The sequence below is a fragment of the Balaenoptera acutorostrata genome, chromosome 1, assembly GCF_949987535.1.
Source record: "Balaenoptera acutorostrata chromosome 1, mBalAcu1.1, whole genome shotgun sequence".
Lineage (NCBI taxonomy): Eukaryota > Metazoa > Chordata > Mammalia > Artiodactyla > Balaenopteridae > Balaenoptera > Balaenoptera acutorostrata.
This window is the reverse complement of record NC_080064.1, coordinates 36176357-36197473: the sequence shown is the minus strand read 5'-3', so window position 1 is coordinate 36197473 and position 21117 is coordinate 36176357. Positions and strand designations below refer to the sequence as shown.

The following is a 21117-nucleotide window of genomic DNA, read 5'->3' as shown; positions in this document are numbered from 1 at the left end:
AGCTGCGCCCCAATGTGCCGGTAATCCCAGCCCTCCCCCTCCAGGCCTTTGCCCAGACCTTTCCCGGGGCCGAAGTGACCTCTCCCTTCTGCTCCCTTCCTCCACCTGAGACTCACTCTTTAAGGTCTGGCCCTAGCCCCACTTACTCTGAGAGGTCTGTTCAACGGACATCCTTAGAGAATTATTAAAGTAAGTTCTGGGCATTTGGGGAAACTGACCCGCACCAAGATGAGATTAACTAAGATGGTGAAAACTCTCAGGATCAAGCCACGTGAAAACCTACGACAGACAGCGTCGGGGCTGCGTGGAAGCCACCTGCAGTGTGTGAGTGGGAACAGGTTTGTCTTGCATGGCCCTGGAGGGCAGACCAAGGATCATGTGGTAAAGGTGGGAGGTGCAAGCAGAGCCCTTTCCATTGCAAAAAAGGAAGAACTTTAACAGCACTATCTTGCAATTCTGAGGAACACGGTGACCTCAAGTCACGGCAGCAAGTGCCTTTAGAGGAGTGGAAGCGGCAAGCAGAGCAGCCATCTATCTGGAACAGCATAAAGGGGATTCCTGTGAGGCAGGACACCGGGTGGTATGTGTGCTTCAAGTTCCCACAGTATTTTAGCTGGAAGCAGGGTCTTCACTGCTGGTTCCCCATCGACCTGGGAGTACTCTCCCCTAAGCAGCCGGTCTTCGGGGTGAAAACCTCATTCACTTTACATTTATTTCTACCTCTGAACCACTGAGCCACAACCAAGCACAAAAATTCAGCTCAGTGAAAGCGAGCTGCCGGACGGCCAAGAAGCCCAGCTCTGGGCTGAGTACCCAGAACCCTCTGTAGAATCGACTGAGTAGTGGGTAGGCACGGCTGGGCTCTCCTCAACGTCCCACTGTCCTTCTTAAGGACAGTCGCCCTCATTCCGAACAGCCAGGGAGTCTGCCTGCAGGAAGCGCTCACTAGCTCACAGCCGTGGCCACCTCTGTACCAGCCCCAGCTGTAACAAGGTAACTGTCCTCACTTCCGCCACGAAGCCCCCGCATCATCTTCACAGGGTCTTCGTACCCTCGTGAGTCCATCTTAGCTCCTCCAAAAGGAGGACGTTACGTACAAGGCTGCCTCAGAGGGGAAGCTCGGGTTGGAAAGTTCTGGGACTGCTCGGCTTCCCATCCTTAAAATTAGTCTTGGAGATGCTATTTCAGCCCCAAACAACGTGCTTCCCAAGTCCTCCTCAGTCATACCGATGACAGCCACTGCCCTGGCGGTGTGCCCGCACTCGGCTTCAGAGCCCAGGGAACTCACCTGTCGTCATTGGCTCTCTGCAGGGCTCCTCCTCGCAATGAGCACAAGCAGCAGTCCTGCCAAGAAGACGGGGAGGAAGAGTGGTCACCACTGAGTCACTACCATCCCATCTGCTCTCCCCGCCACTTCCTGCGGGCCACGGTAGCCTCCACGTGAGAAAGCAGCCCACAGCATGCGGGGCCTCGCCTGCACAGCCCTTGTAACCAGGACTGCCCTGCAGGAAGACAGGAAGGCCACTCGGGGCTGAAGTGCACCAATGATTCTCCTGACTTAACTTAATCGTCTTCGCTGGTACTGTTAACAACAACTGTAAGCAAAGTCATGAGTGATACCCTGCTCAAGCAGGGGGCATTACAGGGCTCGGACTGCCTCCTATGTGGGTACTGCCAGGTTCCAGAGAGAGGGGAGGAGTGAAGAGAAAGCTACCAAATGAACCATCTGAGCCCCATTCTGATGCTCCAACCGGATGGCTCAATTCTTTACAGAAGGTTATGGTCCATCCACAGGAAAACCTCTACTTGGTCCTAACACAATGAAGCAAACACAGCTTCCAGACTCCATCGTGCCCTGCCACAGGTGGGCAGCACACACTCTCACTGTCGTGGGGATTTACTCAGACAATGCTCACTGACATCACTGTGTACCAGGCACCGCACAGACCCCTGGGACGTAGAGTCCGTGTGAAACAGTCTGGTCCTGAGCGAACTTGTCTCACAGGGAGACAGCAACAGCACGGAAGCACTCACCTCTTCCAGGGCATTGGCCGAACACCGAGAACACATCCAGTCTTCAGAAGCCTTTGCAGGGGGCACCCCGTAGCAACCTAACAGGGACACCGAGGTGAGCAAATTAAACCCAGAGGCCAGAGTCAGAAGGTAGACCTGCAACTCCTTTCCAAACACTACTTCCCAAAGCTACAACCAAATCTTACAGAAACCCCTGAATTCTAGCATCAAGGCCCGCACGGGTCAGCCATACAGTATGGCCCCCAGTCTCAAAAAGTCAGAAACTAGATTCACTGCTACCAACACCTAGCGAGCAGCAGAGACTAATCCCCTCCTGGTATCTACAATCAAGGGGACAGCCCAGGGTAGACAGTGCAAGCACGGAGCCCAGAGTCATAGGAAACTCAGACTCAATCAGCACCAAACTCCAAGAAGAGACACATAAGCAATCTGCACTGGGGGGCTGGGGAGGTCACTGGGAGGTCGCAGGGAGGCCAACAGGCGGCAGGACTTCCAGTCAGACGCCCCCGCCCCTGGGACCGGACGCAGAGAAGAAGTGAGGCACTCACTGGCGTGGACCCGGACGCTGCACTTCTTGCAGGACACTAGGATGCTGGTGCCGTCCTCCTCTAGGTAAGGGGTGGACAGGTTGATGTCCGTGCTACACCCAGTCGAGGTGAAGCACATTTCTGGAATCAATGGCTTGGTCCTCTGCTTCTGGGGCGCTAAATCTGGAGCACTGCCACAGTTCTGACTAAGGCTTCCAAACTCCACCTAAGGAGGGAGCAAGTGCACACCTCAGTGAACAGCCCCGTGTCCTCAGCTGTCCGCCTGCCCCGTCAGCAGAAAGCTGCTCTCTTCCTGACAGGGCACCCGCTACAGCTCCCGGGTGCACAGCCATTATCCCAGAGCCGCTAACTGAAGTCACCTCCAATGACTCCAATTCAATTTCTCACAGCAGCATCAAACAAAGGCCCCCAGGGACAAGTGAGAAAAGGAAGCGAGGTAAGAGGCAACTGGGATTTCAATCTTCCCAAACCAAGTGGTAATAAAATGCACTGAGAGGCTGGCAAGGCTGCTCTTGGCAGCTCCCCGCTGCGATGCACGGCGTGGGGGCCCCACCCAGGGAGAGGCCCCAGAGCAGGTGTTTCCGTGGGCCAGCACTGATTTCCTCTCGGGGCCCGTGTCAGCAGTCACCTGAGCTGCAGCACTGTCACATGGCTGGAGCCCCGAGATCCGCTCCCGGCTTGGGGCCCCTTCGGGAAGAACATTGTGTCCGTGTACGTCGCTTGGCAAACAGCCTGACTGCAAGAATCTGCCGCTTCTGCCGCTGGATGGCACCATCACCCCGGTGCCAAGGACGGGGCCCAGAAACATGTCAGCCCCAAGCCTATGCCACTCATGAAACCCTGAGCCCCACTCAGCAGATCTACCGGCAGTACAGCCTGGCCATCTGCCTGCTTCCCTCACAGGCAAGGGCACATTGAGATCTTTGGGGTTTGCTTTTGGTCAGTGGAAAGAAGGAATGAGTTACTAACTGAAAAGTACTCTGGTCTGAAGTTTCCTTCTTTGGCAAACATGAACCTGGGGCCCTGCCAGGCTCAGTGGCAGCCATGCTACTCTAACCACCATCAGGGGACTGGTTCTCTACATGCCACCCTGTGTAGGTCCCAGCTGAGACTGACCTGGTCATCTGGCACATGCGATCTGTGGGTGCCTTCCTGGCCTCCTAGAGCTGGACCCAAAGAGGCCCATGACGGTGAAGCCATCAAATGCCCCAGGAGTGGGAGGGGCACGGCTAAGCTCAGCCAGGGTGCTTTCCCATCCCCCTCCCTCCTGCAGGCCCTCTGCTCCTACACCTCCCAAATTCCCTTCCACTACTGCCAACATCCGCGGTGGCAATGGGAAAGGAAAGAAGAGACAACACTGGAGGATCTGGCTCTTCACCTGCCGTTCAGAATGATTTAAAGAAATCCCCTGCTCTCCAGACTGATGGGCAAGGTCGACAAACCACCTGGAAGGAATCATCACTGACTAGAATAACAAAAGAGCAGATCCTTGGCACAGTGTGAGTGCCAAGGGCAGCAGGGAATCCCCCAGAGCCTAAGCCACACCCTCAGCTCTTCCCCAAAGCATTCTCAAGTGAACACCCGCATTGCTGCGTGGCTATCTGCCTGGTGAAGCCTTTCCAACACAGGGATGGGGCCGAAGACACTAGGAAAACATGCCTTTCCCAAGCTATGTCCCCACCATTAAACCTAGCTTTCCTCTGAGCGCTGGTCCCGGGTAAACAGAGGGGATGTGGTGGGCTTACCTGATGGTAAGTCTGAAAGATCATGCAGACGGCGCAATGAGGGGCCTGCTGGGCCATGGCCTCGTTGAATTCCTTTTCGGCCTCAAAGTTTGGAGGTCGGTTCTGCCACAGCTGGCTCAGGGGCTTGGCCCAGGCCTCCGTCTCCTCAGCCTCCTCCTCGGGGGTCCCCTGTTCTGATACATCTAAAGGAGGAAGCAGGGGCGTGAGTCAGTCAGCACCAGCCCTGCACATCTATGGCTCTGCCCGGAGAGCCGACGAGCTCAGCCCAGGCTTCTGGTCCCAGGTTTGGACTAACCCAAGATCCTATGGGTGACAAAGGCAAAGGGCAGAGGCGATCTGCAAAAGACTCCTTCAATACTTGGATGATGTTGTGGGGAGTCCTGCAATCCACGGCTACAGCCCCTCCAATGACCTTCTCACTCTTTCCCAGACAGGCGTACTTTCCAAGAGACCCTGGAGTCCTATGCTGAGTAGCCCAAGGAAAGCTCTGGAACATACCTATGGAAGATACCCATTTATGTGTTTACTCCCTGCAACCCAAGCTCAGAGCAAATAAATAGTTATCTCCTCCGCCTTCAGTCAAGTTTAATCCAAAGGCATCTGGCAGCTGCCAGTACGTGTGACCTCGGTGAAGGGTACCATAGCGTATTTAGGCCGATGCAGACAATTAAAATCAACCCTGTAAGCCCCGTCAATCAGGCCTAGCCAGGAGCCGTGGTGCCAAAATCCAAGCACAGATATTTTCTGCATCCTGGCCAGAACAAGAGTGACCGAGACAGGAGGGAAGAAACAGAAACGGACTGCTCACAATCACAACAGAAAAATTACCACACTGGCATCTGCTCCGCTTATAAAACCAAAAGTGGCCAAGAATCGTTCTACTTGTGAATACTGAACGAATGATGAAAATGTTCACTATGTTAAATGAAAACTGTAGGAATCAAAATTTTACAGTTTACAGAGATAAAACTTCATTGAGCTGTACAGTTAAGGCATATGTACTTCACTGAATATGTTATGCCTCAATTGAGAAAAAATGTTTTCAGTGGAGAGAGGGGTATGTGAGACTAAAAGAGACTAAAGAAATGCAGTGCGTGACCCTAGTTTGGTTCATACTGGTTTAAAGGGAAAAAGCTATAAAAACACATTTTTAGAATGAGCAGGGAAAGATGAATATGGACTGAGAATCAGAGGACATTATGAAGTTACTGCTTACTTTCCGAGGTGTAATGACAGTGGATTTTATACAGGAGACAATCCTCCTTAGGAGATCCCTATCGGTGCACTTTAAGTGAAGTGACTTGACGCCTACAGCTGACTTTCAAATGATACAGCAAATATGCATGTACTTGTTCGTACAAAGCAATGCATAGGGAGAGACAAGTGATTATGGCAAAATGGCAACAGCTGTTGAATACTGGAAGCGACACACAGTATTCTTATTGTTTCAACTTTTCCACGTTTGAAATTTTTTAATCATAAAAAGTTTGAGGGAGGTATATTATGACCTCACGTTATTATAAAAAGACATACATGGACATAATTTAACATCTAACAAGGACAGTCAGGAAGATTAACACATTAAAGTGTTCACAGTAGTCATCTCTGTGGGGTAATCTTGCTGTCCTCTTTGTTACTTTTTCTGCTTCCCCAGTTTTCTACAGTCTACATTGCTTTAGCACATTGGGGAGAAATCAAGAAGCTAGGCTGCTGCGACCCAGAGGACCTGAGACCCCCACAGGGGCTGGAGGAAGACCCCCGGAGGGCTTCTAAGACTGCATGGAAGTCTGCCTGCTTCTGGCTACAAGGTCTGAAGAGGCTTTCCCCACCCAGCTTATCATGATCTTTCTACCCAGGAAAACAGCAGAGATGGGCATCGACATCAGATCAGAAAGGGAACGTGAGGCTTGTGGAGCAGAGGAGGGGCTGATGAGACTCTGGGCTTTCCGTGGGCGCAGGCAAGGACAGGACAGGGTAGGAGGAGGCTGGGCATCAGGCAGCAGTAAAAAGGGGCCTGGTCATTGGCGGATCTTACAGGGTATGTGGGCTCCGGGCAGCACAGGAGACCACACTGCGCTGATGGCGATCACTCCCTGAGCTCCAGTTCTCCTCTGCATCCCTGCCTACTCCCCTCTGTCTCCTTCACAGGCTCCTCTTCCTCAGTTTTCCTAACCCCAGCCTCTGTGCTCTCTCCCTGAGCAGCCACATTTAATAGAGATAACAAATACCACCTCCACACACCCCAAGCAACGCCAGAACCCAGGGAGGCACTCAGCTCAGGCTTCCTCTTCCTACCACCCTCACAGCTCCACGTAAGGTTGTCAAATCCAGTGGACTTTATCCTCCCAACAGGTTCGCCGCTTCCCCTCTCCCACCCCTACCTCCACCGTCCTAGTTCAGACCCTCATATCTCACAGAGGCCATGACAAAAGCCCTCTGCTCCTAAGATGCAATCCCTAGGAAAAAAAATTTTTAATTAATTAATTTATTTATTATTTATTTTTGGCTGTGTTGGATTTTCATTGCTGTGCGTGGGTTTTCTCTAGTTGCAGTGAGCCGGGGCTACTCTTCGTTGCAGTGCACGGGCTTCTCAACGCGGTGGCTTCTCTTGTTGCGGAGCATGGGCTCTAGGTGCGTGCGCTTCAGTAGTTGTGGCACGCAGGCTTCAGTAGTTGCGGCTCGCGGGCTCTAGAGCACAGGCTCAGTAGTTGTGGCGCACGGGCTTAGCTGCTCCGCGGCATGTGGGATCTTCCCGGACCAGGGCTCGAACCCGTGTCCCCTGCATTGGCAGGTGGATTCTTTACCACTGCACCACAAGGGAAGTCCAGGAACAATCTTTCTAATGCAAATCCAACTGCATCACCCCTCTGCTTAAAACACTTCCAAGGCTCGGAACGCCCATCGGCGAAGTACTCTGGCTCACGACCACCTCACTCCTCCTCCTCTGCCCATCTCACCCTGGCCTGGCCCTGTAACGCCAGCCGCAGCAAGCTGGTTCCTCTGAATATACCTTCCTGCTTGTCTTTGCCATGGTTACTGGTGCTGTCCCGTCTGCCTGGATTAACATCTCCTCCCTTTAGATCAGTGCATTACCCTGTGAGCTTCTTGAGGGCATGGACACATCTCAGTTATCTTTGTCGCCACACATTCAGCACAGGACTTGGCATCAGTGACAGAACCTGCTATCCTGAAAAATCAGCCTTGGACCTCCTAAGAGAGGGAAGAACTTGCATCCAATTATCCTGTATTAGGCACATTCCAAGACACTCAAACATATAATGAAATCTGATTATAAATCCCATATCCTGAAATCCTACCCTCTTTATGGAGTATCTGGGAGAAGAGCTAAGCCACAGGCCCACCCCTGGCCCTCAGCCTGGCCTCCTGAGGTCCTGTCGGAGGAGGTCCTGATGCATTGAGAGCGGCTTTCCTCTGGTAAGAGTGAAAACAACACTTACCATCATCGCTGACGCAATCCTGCAACACGAGTGGGTGGTGGCGGGGGAGCTTGCTTAAGGGCTGACGACGGCCCTTGGACTTCTTACTCTCCTCCAGGGAAAACATGTATTCATCCGCAACCTGGGCAAACCACAAGAAGGAATCAAGTTGGTCTTGCCTCCACTTCGGGACACAGCAGAAGTCAGTCTTACAATGAAAACCAAGGGAAAGAGCGGGGCAGAGAGACACAGAGAAATGTAAAACCCAACATGGAAAACACCTGACTCCGAAAAAGCCAAAACGACAGTGTCATGCAAACCAGTGTAAACCAGGATTATGTAAACCATTTAAGGCAAAATTTGTGCCTAGTCAAGTGTGGGTCCTGGCCTTCTCAGAAGCAGGCTGAAACAAATGTACCAAAAATAAACCTACTCCAGCTCTAAAGAAGAGCCCCTTCCTTCAGCTCACTGACATGCGTCCGCGTCTGAGAGCCCCAGAGGCCCCTTTCCTTGGACTAGGAGGCCAGTAGCACCTGTTACAAAGTACCAGGCAGCTGGGCCAAACAGGTTTGAAAGGCCAGAGCACATTCAAAGGGGTGAGGAGTAGCGGACCCATTAAAAAGAAAGTAGGTCACTTCTCCTCATGCACTGTCAAGACCTCAGCTCTAGCTGATACTCTTTGATCCTCTTCTCCAGGGGAGAACATGAGCCAAGACAGAGAGCGCCTCTGAAACTCTGGCCCAGCTGCAGAAAGAAAGTTTGATTTAACGCTGCATTCACATAATGTCAGAGCAAATGTAATTAGGTTTAAGGGGTACAGGACTGAACCAGTAATACCATATCAGAGCTTCCTTCTAACCAACATATTTAACACTTGGTTACACTGACAGTAGGAGACACGGGTTATAGCAAAACCCACTGAGCAAAGAAATGAGGCCTGGAAGAGGGCCACTTTGCAACTGTGACCAAAACCAATGCCTTAGAGCGCTGCAGAGAAGTGTCAGCACTGCAGTACCACCTTGGAGAAGGGACACTGGGCCTACAGACTCCACGTGCAACTACACAGAACCCCAGGACCTAAGGCTCACACTTGGAATGTCAAGAAAAACCAAATGCTGAGCAGGTCACGTGCAGGTAGTACAGAGCCTGCTCTTCTAAACATAAACTGAAGGCCTATTTGCCCATTCATTCAACAAATATTTACCGAGACTCTACGGAATCGGAAGGTCTGCCCGGGGAAGGAAGGTGTGAAGAGATGGGACCGCTAGGATGTGCTCCCCGCTTACGTGAGTGATGACGCGCACGGCAGCGTGCCAGGCGGTGGAGGAGTGAGGATGGTAGGGATCTCCTACCACTGAGGCCCACGAAAGGCTAACACAAGCACACACTTTAATCAGCCCTGAGCTACACCGACAGTCTAAAGCAGCAGTTTCCAAAATGTACATCAAGAGGCCTGAGAAAGCCTCCATCAGAGTGAACAGGTGGGGCTCCGTTCCAACACATAACAGCCCTGCTTTTGATTTACATTTTTTAAATGAGTAAGAGATCACTTAAAGAAGGGGTTCTTTGTCTAAAACAAACTGGAAGTACCAAATTTATCTGACAGTGTTACCAGGGAAATAAAAAATGTAGGGATATGCACCCCAACACACGTATACTTACTGATGAATTATATACACTCATGTACTTTAAACACTATTTTATTTATTTTATTTATTTATGGCTGTGTTGGGTCTTCGTTTCTGTGCGAGGGCTTTCTCTAGTTGTGGCAAGTGGGGGCCACTCTTCATCGCGGTGCGCGGGGCCTCTCATTATCGCGGCCTCTCTTGTTGCGGAGCACAGGCTCCAGACGTGCAGGCTCAGTAATTGTGGCTCACGGGCCTAGTTGCTCCGCGGCACGTGGGATCTTCCCAGACCAGGGCTCGAACCCATGTCCCCTGCATTGGCAGGCAGATTCTCAACCACTGCGCCACCAGGGAAGCCCCTACACTCATGTACTTTAAAACAAAACACTTTAAAACAAAAATAGACTGTAAAAGGATTAAGATAAAAATAAAGTTCCATTATTTGATTCCTGCATCCCCATAATCTTCTTACATCCCCTACTACGAAGACCACCTAGATAACAGGCCTAAACGTGAGATGTGGCAGAGACCAGGAAGTAAAGGCATGAGAATAAAGGAACCAATGATGGTGGGGATTTCCAGCCTGGGTCTCCAAGGTGAGAGAGACTAAGAGGGCTGCTGTGGACGAGGGGGGAGTGGTAACAAGCCAAGTTAGCCAAGTTAAACGTGCTGCGTATGGTACACACAACACCTACCTGTGGATCCTTCATCTGGAAATACCCAGGGGGCACGAAGAAATTCAGCCTGGGAGTTCAGAAAGGAGGTCAGAGCAAGAGCTGTGGATTTGGGAATCCTCAACATCAGGCTCAGAATTTAAATCATGCAATGGATGAGATGATCAGTGGAAGATAAAGTGACTGGAGACCAAGGCTTCCAGGACAGGAGTAAGAAGAGGAGATGCTGGGGGAAAGGGGCCCTCAAGTGGGAAATCCACAGTCCAAACACTACAGAAGAGCTGAGCAGGCAGTGGCCAAGGGACTCAGCAACTGGGAGGTGCCAGGACTTTTTTAGAGATAAGTTCCAGTAGACACACAATAAGGAACTAGGGAGTGAGTACACCACACAGACTATTTTTGCGAAGACCAGGAAAGGAATGACATGATAGCTTGAGAAGGAAATTTCCTCCAATTGCATTTTAAGATAGGGGCTTTGTGAGTATGGTTTTATGGGCGGAGAAGAAGCTTGTCCCCCAAAGATGCAGAGTCCTAATAACCCCTGTGAATACGTTAGGTTAACATGACAAAGAACTGTTAAGGTTGCTAATCAGATGACCATCATCCTGGATTATCTGGATGGGTCCAATGTATTCAAACAGCGCTTAATAATGGAAGAAGGAAGCAGAAGAGTCACTGTCAAAGTGAGGTGACATGAGAAAGACTTGGCCAGATGTTGCTGCCTTTAAAGGTGGAAGGCAAGGGCCATGGCCAAGGAGTACAGGTGCCCCCAAGGAAGCTGGAAAGGGCAAGGAAATGGACTCCCCATAAAAAGGTACAGAGCCCTGAAGACACCTTGCCTTTAGCACCATGAGGCCTATTTCAGACTTCTGAACTGAAGAACAAGAAGATGGTAAATCTGTGTTGGGATGCTAAGTTTGCATAACTTGTTAAAGCAGCAACAGAAAATGAATATGGGGTAGGAGGTGGAGACGAATCATTTCATAGGCAAGCGCTGGAGGAGGTAGAGGAGTCAGGACCAAGAACACCAGAACTTGGCTTCGGGAAAGGAGGAGGCCACCTCTGTCCACATCTGTTTAACCAAAGGGCCTCCTGCGCGCCCAGCAGATATGCCCAGCGTACCATGCCTGGTGCTGCGGCAACACAGAGATGGTGATATGGGATCTCTAACCTTAAGGGGCTTACAACCCAGCAAGAGTCTAAGTCTGCCCTTTCTGCTACCATCACTCTGCCTCTGACCAAAGCGGTCAGATCTACTCAAATATTTGAACATCCTTTCACATTTCCTCCTCTTCTGGCTAAACACTCCTCCTCCAATTCCTCACAGTGCTGCCTTTCCCTACAATGTACTCCAATTTCTAACTTCCCGCAGGATTTAACAGAAAGAGCTGGGTTCAAATCCTCGTTCAACCATTTAGCCATGTGAGCCCGAGCAAGTGGCAACCCAGTAATAAAACGGGGTAAAGAGCACTGACCCTCAGAGCTCTTGGTGAGGATGGGGTGGGATGGCATGCAAGGTCTCCCAGGCCGCTGCTGGCAAGAGAGCTGGAGCTCCAGGCTCTCTCTTGAGTTCTCTGTTACCCCTAACACATGGGTAGCCAGGTCAAGGTCAAGGTTCCTGACGGGGCTTGTTCTGTACAAAGAAACAAGTGTTCTCTCTCCTTCTTTAGGGAACTCACTTTTTCAAAGCAGCCTGAACCAACAAGAACTTCTGCAGCAGACACGTTGCTGTGTGAAGACTCAGGCTGTGGTGCTTCGGCAGTCAGTCACCAGGGGCCCTTTTACCATGGCCCCTGACACAAGACGGCAGCACGTAAACTGAATAGCAGACGGCCCGAATTACACCTTGGGGGATGCTCAAAGTGAGGGGAGGGGGCCCACAAGGGTCTTCTTCAAAACCCAGCTGTTTCCAGATATAGACACAATGCTATCAGACCTCTCCAGGGACAGGCAGAGTGCCTCAGCTTCTGCCCAAGCCTTGACTGTCAGTCTGCCATTCCACCCAATCAATCAACCCTCATGTCAGCTTCTTACTGGAGCTAAACTTCCATTCGTTCCACCCACGTTTACAGAGGCTCCTGGGCCAGGCCCTGGGGACCACGCCGGTGCCGCAAGAGGCAAGGCTGGATGTGGCCCAGTACCTGGCTCCTAGAAGCGCACCTGCACCCGCCTGTGCAACCGCACCGAGACCAAGACAGCGTCTTAGACGAGGAGAAAAGTGCTGGAGGAACTGGAAAGAGAAAGGGACGCAGCTGAGAAGCAACAAAAGGTTTCCAGGAATACTGGCTTTTGAAAAGGAGCTGGGCCCCAACGAGCACAGGACTGCTACAGGACAGACAACTGCCTCTTCCCACCTCAAAACCATCTGCAGCCTGGTGAGGGCTGCACAAAATATGAAGGCACTTAAGAGGGAAGAGATATGGGAACATATGTATATGCATAACTGATTCACTTTGTTATAAAGCAGAAACTAACACACCATTGTAAAGCAATTATACTCCAATAAAGATGTTAAAAAAAAAAAAAAAAGAAAGAAACCAAAATATGAAGGCACTTAAGGCCCGAGCTGTACACTAAAAAAGGGTTAGCGTGATATTTTATGTCATGCATATTTTACCACAATAAAACACCCACCTGTAGCCATCCTCTCCTGTGCCCGCCTCTGCTAGAGACCCCAGCCCTCCCTCCTGTCAGAGCTCCCCCCGCCCCGCCCTCATTATGTCCCACCGCCCCCTCTTTAACACAGCCCCACTCGGCCGGCTGCCACTGTCTTCCACCCTCTCCTCCCCGGCTCTGCACACCCTCTCTTAGCTCCCTGAACCTCTGGCTGCTCTCTTCTGCTTGTCCTTTTCCTTCCCGGGCCCTCTACCAACACCCGCACTGTGAAAACTGCTCTTCACGTTCCACATGCCCCACGGGAGAGCTCTCCCACACCCAGCAACACCCTCCAGGTGAAGGTGACTCCCAAAACTACCCACCTCAGGTGTGTGTATGCACGTCTCCAATGCCTGCCTCACAAGCAGGTTGCACTCAGCATGCCCCAGGCTGAACTCACAACTGAGTCACACTCAAATAACCCCTTCACTTTTCCTGCCACCTCCATCCTCCACCGATACACCCCTGTCCATCTGGTAAGTAACATGAGCCAGAATTCCAGGTCACCCCTGCACTGCTCTCCCACTCACCCCACACCAGCCCCCGGCCCCGGGCTCCCACCTTCCAAGCAGTCATTACCCCAGCCCCCCCCATCCACCCCCGCCACCACCTCAAGGCTCAGGTCCTCACCACCTCTCAGACTAAAGGAACAGGTTCCAAACTGATTTCCCTCTTGCAAACCATTTTTCCTCCTGTCCTAAAGGAGAAGTATTTGATTATAAAAATAACACGTATTCATAAAAAGTATTCAAACAATTTATAAATGCAGGAAGTGAAAATCATCTATAATTCCATCTTCAAGAGAACCTCTGCTGTTTCTAATTTTGCCTCCTTCTTCCCCAAAAAACCTTTATACTGCTTCCAAAATGATCTTTCAAGACATCAATGCAAAGCTTAAAAAACGCTTCACTGGGCAATCCAAAGAACAACTGACAGTTTCTTTGAGTGAGTCAGTGGCAGGTGGACAGAGGGGCACTGCTCTAGATTAAGGCAGACTTAAGAGACATAATGAACAGACATAAGATGTAAGATTAATTAAATCTTGATTCAAACAAACCTACTGTAAAATAAATTTTGTTCAGACTACTGGGGAAATTTGATTGTGAACTGGGTATTAGATGATGCTACAGAATTTCTGTAATTTTGTTAGGTATAAAACAGCATGGTGATTAAGAAAACACCCGTATTTTTTAGAGATACACACTGAAGTAGGGAAGAAATCACATGACATCCGGATTTGCTATAAAATACTTCAGCAAATAAAAAAAGGACAGTTGGGGACTTCCCTGGCGGTCCAGTAGTTAGGGCTCAGCGCTTTCAGTGCGCCAGAGGTTCAATCCCTGGTCAGGGAACTAAGATCCCACAAGTTGCACAGCCACAAAGAAGAAAAAAAAAAAAAAAAAAGGACAGATGAAGTAAACGTGGCAAAATATTGACAACTGTTAGATCCTGACGATGAGTATTTGTAGTTCACTGTATTATACCATATGCATCTTTGTGTATTAAAAAATGTGTTATAGAAATCTTCAATCTCCAAAAACACATGGCAGGGAAACTTCCACTGCCCCCCACCCCCTGACTCTCAAGTCAAAGAGCCTCAGAACTCCAGGACCCGGCTCCTGACACGGCCCACCTGCACCTCCCAAGGCCTTCTCATCCCATATGCCTGAGACCAACAAAACCACTGTGGACCCCCGACCTGCTCTGACCCTGGCAGGAGCCCCCAGCACCAAACAGAACCCTCTCCTCCCCTAGATTCCCGCTCCAATTTCATCCCATCCGCCCAGCATGCTCCCGCTAAGCTCCTTCCCCTGCTGTCTCTCTGCCTCCTCACCCCAACCCCAGGCTGAGCTGCTAACTCTTCCACTTGTGCTGCAATGATCATCACCAGGTACTAGAATTCCCTGCTCTCATCTATTTGCCTAGACTATGAGCTCCTTGAAGGCACAGTCCTAGCCCAGAGCAGGCGTACAAACCATTACAGAGTAGAGCGAAGAGGACGCCAGCATGTCAAGGGGAGAGGTGGGAGAGATGGCAGGTGATGGAGCGGAGAAGTTATTACCATCAGGCTGCAGCTGAGGTCCACACGCAAACAAAAAAGAACCAAGAAGACATGCTACGGTTTTGGGGCAGGGGTTGCACGAGAGAGGCATGTCAGAGAGAAGCCTCCTCTCCCAGCATATTCCCACGGGAGGAGTCCTGGCTTTCATTTTCTGGCATCTGCCTTTTGCAGAGGCAGTGCATTCCTGTGTGCACAACACACAGAAGGTGAGTGGGAAACTCTCTGCCGCTGTGAGAGGGGCCTGAGTCGTCCAGGGCCGCCTGTGACTAGGTGGGTCATCTGTCTAATTGAGGGTAAATGAGCGGCAGGGCTATTCGGCCACGGGTTAGAAGCCACTCTCTTCAACCATTTTAACTGGTAACAAAGCGGCATTCTGAGTGCCATGTGCCCGCCTCCTGTATCCATAACTTAACTGGTTCCTAATTTGGGAGGAAAAAAGATGGCTGTTATTTATGTATTGCTCCCACCACCAAAAAAAAAAAAAAAGCCACAAAAAACTTGACTCTGTGGTTAAGATTGCGTCAGCAGTAACATGTGGTCTGAACAACGCATTCAAGTGTCTAGTAAGTCCTTGCTATTGTTAGCGGCTTCTGTGGTTGTGAATTCAGCTGGAGGAAAGCAAGTCAGGAGGACAGGGCAAGAGAAGGACAGCGTGGCCTGCAGAGACAGCAGGATGCACAAGAGGGCACAGAGCTTTGGGAAGGATGGCTGGGATGCGGCCACAGGGAACCTAAGGGGTTCTGGTTTCCAAGCGGAAGAGCCCTCTCCTGCGGAAGCAGTCACAGGAGGGCAGAGGGAGCGGCCATCAGAGGCAACGAGAAGGCTGCACGGTGGTGTACGGTGGATACCCACACGCCGTGTGAGAGGGAGGGGGGACCTCCAGGTGGAGAAAGGGGGTCTACAGAAACTGAGCCCGAGATTCAGAGAAGGCAGAAAGAAAAACTACATCGGGTGTTCAAGACAAGGGGAAAAACCAACCACAGAAAGGTACTGCTGAAAAAACTAGAGGAATTTTAAGTGTTAGTATTTCAGCCAAAGAAAAGATAAAGCCAACAAGCCAACTGTTAATATGAAAAAATAACAAGGGTACACGTGGGGCTCGTGACAGTATTCTATTTGCATATACTTTTAAAATGTTTCATAATAAAAACTTTTAGACGATAAATTTTTCAAAGGTGAAGGGAAGGGAACGGGGAAGTCTGTGCTGACTTCTACTACCTGCCAGTGACCCCACTCCACCCCCGGCCTGGGCTGCAACTTACCCATAGGCTGCGAGGCTGGGGAGAGAGCAGGTCACCAGGGCAGGCCTGAGTCAGCTGCACCTAACGTGGCCCTGCTGTATCCCACTCAGACCCACCAAACGCCTTTCTACACAGAACAAACAAAAGACAGAGCTTTTGGCAACAGCGTGTCCTGAGAGGAAGCCTGAACAGACATGTCCACGGTTACAGCTCTGGAGTTCATCCTGGCCTCCAAAACGATGCTGCGTTAGCAGTGTTATACTGGGAGGGGAAGAATGAAGAGGGGAGTAGAGGGAGAACTCCCAGGGGAGTCCAGGGTAAGAAAGGGCACCTCACCCCAACCCTCAAACCCTGCAACCACTGCCACTCTAATCCTGGCCCCCAAGGCCAGGAGGGGCAGAGGATGCACCCAACTCAGCTGAAGATCCACCGAGGGCGGCCACTGAGGCTGCAAGGCAATTCTTTGGAACAACAGTCCCACAGAGATAAGAGAAAGAAACTCCGAGCAAAAGAACAAGCTGAAGTGACCCACTGCCACCTGGCTTTTGCTTGACACAGTTGCAGACCGGCAGTCCATCCTGAGGGTCTCTCCTGCCATCTGGGACTCTGCAGCAGCCCAGCCCCAGAACCACCTCCCTCCCCAACACAGGAGGCCCCCTGCCCCCCACCCCACCCAGCACCCATACCTCGGCCAGCTCCCGCTCGTTGATGCTCCTGGTGGCACCCCCTTTCTTCCTCGTGCATGACTCTCCCGCGGTGACCCTGTCGTCCCCTTTGGCGTAGCTGTGCACAGTGAGGACTCCCGTTTGCCCCTGGGCTCGGCAGGACAGAGGCTCACTGGTTTCTGAATCGGAAGAAATAGAATCCCGTGAAGAACCAGAGCCCAGGCTGGAAGATGACTTCTTTTTGGAGCCTGAGAAGACGAGGCGACCCCCAAAAGAAACCGGATTCACAGAAAGGTCCAAGGCAGCCCCTTCCTGATCTTCCTCCTCTTCCTCCTCCTCCTCCTCCTCATCCTCCTCTTCCAGCTTGACATTTTTAAGCTCTTCAAATTTGACTTCGGTGGAGTCGGAATAATCTGAAACACACAGACACATTGGACAGAGCCCACTTTCTCTTGTGCTTCTGAACTTCAAGAAAGGCAGAGTGACAAGACCAAGGAACATGGGCAGCAAGTGAGGCCTGGCTCTGAACTCTGACTCCACCACCGACAGGGTCCCTGTGTGATCTGGGGCGAGCTGCTTAGCCTCTCTGGGCCTCCAGTTTCATCCTCTGTAACTTGAGGATACTACCACCTCTCTCCAGGGTTCTTAAGTAAGATTGCTGCGTGTAAGGTGGGAGCACAGCCTTGCACACAGCAGACACTCAGTTAAGTGGCAGCTGTCACTTCCTCAAAAGTCTCCTGCAGCTCAGTAGAGACCCAGAGAAGCCAGGCTAGAAAGACCGCTCAACAGAAGGCAGCAGGGCCCCAGGGTCCAAGTCCATAGTGCTGACTGGCTCTCAGCAGACACTCCGAGGTCCTGTCGATGCAGAGATCCTCCAAGCCTGACCCGAGACTGATACAAGCCCCTTCCTAACACATCTATCCTCAATAACCGTCCTAGTGAACGCTTTCAAACACTGTACTGGACCGCACTGTCCTTTCCTAAAATACAAACAGCCTCTCAAGCCTCCCAATGAGCAAACTCTCAGGCGGTAGGCAGTCCCCCCATCGTCTCATCCCATTTCTCAGGTCGCTCCTTTGACACACCTGTCTCCCACCCTTCCCACTCCTTGTTCAAATCACAGGAAATCACTGCCAGCTCCCCAAAGAGCTCATGCTTGTGCACATCTCCGGGCCTGGGCCCCTGCTCCTCCTATCAGGGAAGCCCCTTCTATGACGTCCCCAGTCTGTCTGCCTGGAAAATCGCTGCTTACTCCGTAAGAGTTAATTCACGGGCACTTCACCAGGCAGAAGGTGGGCGGGGGCCTTTCCTCCACGTTCCTCAGCCGCCCTGGGTGACCCCAACCACAGCGCTTCCCACACTCCAATCACACCATCCGCTCACAGACCCGCCTCCCCTCTGTCACATCTGCGACCCTGCACTGATGTGGCGTCCCACACAGAAAAGAATGATCAGGGCTGTGGGGAAAAATACCATAACCAACTCACCTGGGAAGGTGAGACCGTCCTCAACTTGGCGCACGGAGCTGTGGGTGGGTCTCACAGGAGCAAGGGCGGCCTGGCACTCCGCCATATCGTACTGTCCAGAGCCCAGCTCCTCCCTGGGGAAGAGCTCGCTCTGACTCACCTCCTGTGGGATTTCAAGACAAACTCGGTGCCTCTTTGTCCCGATACGGTGCTTGGCCAGGCTGCAAGGAGGAGGGCAAACTTTTTTAAGAGCCCCAGGATACATCTGCTTACACAAACACCTCCCCACACAACCCAAAATCAACGGCCAGGGCCTGCTTCACACTTTGGTGCCACCTGAGACCAGGGACCTCACCTCCCTGAGCCTGTTCCATCAAGTCCAAATAGGGATGTCACCACCCCCTTCACAGGTTTGACATGAGGCTTAAGAAAAGGTGTGCTGAGCACCTGCCAGAGCGTCTGGTGTATAGCAGGTCCCCGATAAATGTTCCTCCTTTCTTCCCCACACAGCCCAGGAGAAACGCTCCTGAGGACAGATGCTCCGGCTCAGACACCGAGGACCCTGGCCCCTGCCCTTGCGCGTCACATTTCCTTCACTACTCTCTCCTTTTCAAAAAGCCCTCAAATGGGGACTTCCCTGGTGGTGCAGTGGTTAAGAATCCGCTTACCAATGCAGGGGACACAGGTTTGAGCCCTGGTCCGGGAAGATCCCACACGCCGCGGAGCAACTAAGCCCGTGTGCCACAACTACTGAGCCTACGCTCTAGAGCCCCGCGAGCCACAACTACTGAGCCCGTACTCTAGAGCCGGCGAGCCACAACTACTGAGCCCACGTGCCACAACTACTGAAGCCCGTACGCCTAAAGCCCGTGCTCCGCAACAAGAGAAGCCACTGCAGTGAGAAGCCCGCGCACCGCAACGAAGAGTAGCCCCCGCTCGCCACAACTAGAGAAAGCCCGCGCACAGCAACAAAGACCCAACGCAGTCAAAAATAAAAAAAATAATAATAAATTAATAAATAAATAAATTTATTTTTTAAAAAGCCCTCAAATGGCAATGAGAAAACCAGCTTCTCTGGCTCAGAGGGAGCCATGCCCTCGCACGCACGTGAGCCTTGCTCCAGCAGACTACGGCCCATGTAGAGGTGCTACCACCCTTGGGTGGCAGCCATGAGGAAGCGCCTGAACACCTCACTGAGGATTCTGGGGCCTGTACCAAGAAAAACATTCCCTCAGCTGTGCTCAAACACCCCACTCAGAAGCAGCCTCTCGGCAGGCTACGGGAGCTGCCAGACACGCCTCCCTCAGGCAGCTGGGCCCGAGGGCTGCAGGGTTACCTCCTCTTCAGGTCACCCTCCTCTCCATCCTCAACCCCCTCCATGTCGTCCTCCTCCGGGCACTCCTCCTCCTTCCGGGCTCTCGGGGCCAGTTCACTCTCCTTGAGAAACTCAGCCGCTTCTGGCGTGGGCAGAGTGTGGTCGATGACAGTGCTGTCCTTCCCAGCTTTCCAGAGTTTGTACCTTTCTGGCTGGAACTTCCTCACAAACACATCCATGGAGATCTTCACCATGTCCTTTCTGCAGGAGCACTGTCGCAAGGTGCCAGAGGAGCTCCAGGTGAGACACTTTCCCTGCTCCTCCCCCGACCCCCTCCTCCCATCTCCTCCCTCCGAATGGGAAAAGACACAAGACGGATTAAGGCTGAATTGTTTGGGTTCACAGGCTGAGGACACAACGTCCTTGCAGAGCCTTCACACATGAAAGGAAGCAGGGAAAAAAGGGTGGAGGAGACATGGCACTGGGGCGAGTCAACCTGGGCGCTAACTAGGGCGCATGGAGAACGGTTAGAGATGAGGCTCAGCGTTAGACCCTGGATGGTCAATGTCCACCTTCCCTCTGCTGTCTATCCAAGCCAGGAGCACAGGAGCGAGTCTACTCCCAGCCAAACGTCCAGCCCTGCTGCTTCCCTAATGTAAAAGGAAGCCCTTAAGATTTCTCCTAAACAGAGAAATCCCAGAGTGGCTAAAGCAAGAAATAGCACAGTGTGTAGGTGTAGTTTTAATGCTCAATGGACTCAAGCACGGAAACCTCATTTTATACAACTCAAATCTCAACAAATCTTTTAAAATTCTTTGTGAATACAAAATGCTGGCACTTTTGCACATTCCCCGCCACTCTGCTTCTGAATTCCAGCAGCTCAAAGAAATGTTCTGATCACCAGCCAGTGTATCTAAGAAGGTTGGCTGGCTCAACCAGTCATTTTTAGACACAGTTATTGTGAAGGAAACCCAGCGGACTTACCAGCACAGCTTGTTTGCCATACTCGATCCACCGCCGGGTAGCAAAATTAGTGGACTCAGCACAGTTGAAGCCATGGTTAAAGCCGGCATGGTACCCGTAAGGGAAAGTGATCATAAATTCTCCAGCTTCCTGAGTCACCTGAACAAGAGCAAACGGGAAGGAGCTGTAGCAAACGGCAGGCGTCTAGAGACCTGGAAAGTTGTGTTCCAGCTCTGCCACAACTGAGCTTAGTGGCCAGGGATGGGTCACAAAACCACTGGGGACTTGGTGTCTTCTGTGACATGCAAAGCCTCTACACATCAGACACCATGACTGTAATTAATGACTCCTCCAGATGACACTGTTCAAGGGGGCTTGACCCTCCTCTGGCACCAGGAAGGGGTAGCCCACCTTTAATGCTTCGAGATCAAAGGATGATACAGATTAGCCCTGGCCCACACCTGGTACAGAGAATCAAGCAGAATAAAGCTCCTCTGTGAAACACACGCCAGAAAGGGTGGTTTCCGTGTAAGCCAAGGGCTGCTGTGTGCAAAATCCACTCACCTTGTCAAAGGGAATTCCGTATTTCTTCAGCATTAAAGGAGAAATCAAGGTCATCTTATGGCGGAGAAAAGCCTCACAGCTTTGAGCACTGCCCGGGAAAAAGCCTGTTTAATTGAAAACGGG

The 21117-nt window shown here is 51.6% G+C and overlaps 1 protein-coding gene across 4 annotated transcripts in view; it reads right to left on the bottom strand.

Moving 5' to 3' along the window:
• Positions 1-21117, bottom strand: part of KDM4A (lysine demethylase 4A) — a 50610-nt gene that overhangs the window by 18266 nt on the left and 11227 nt on the right. For all 4 annotated transcript variants that reach the window (XM_007164604.2, XM_007164606.2, XM_007164605.2 and 1 more), the window contains 10 exons: positions 20995-21098; positions 20452-20589; positions 19489-19739; positions 18174-18373; positions 16708-17099; positions 7786-7906; positions 4328-4509; positions 2583-2787; positions 2035-2111; positions 1289-1344 (listed from right to left, as the gene is read on the bottom strand). In XM_007164604.2, coding sequence (XP_007164666.1) covers positions 1289-1344; positions 2035-2111; positions 2583-2787; positions 4328-4509; positions 7786-7906; positions 16708-17099; positions 18174-18373; positions 19489-19739; positions 20452-20589; positions 20995-21098 — 1726 coding nt within the window. The remainder of the gene's footprint in view (positions 1-1288; positions 1345-2034; positions 2112-2582; positions 2788-4327; positions 4510-7785; positions 7907-16707; positions 17100-18173; positions 18374-19488; positions 19740-20451; positions 20590-20994; positions 21099-21117) is intronic.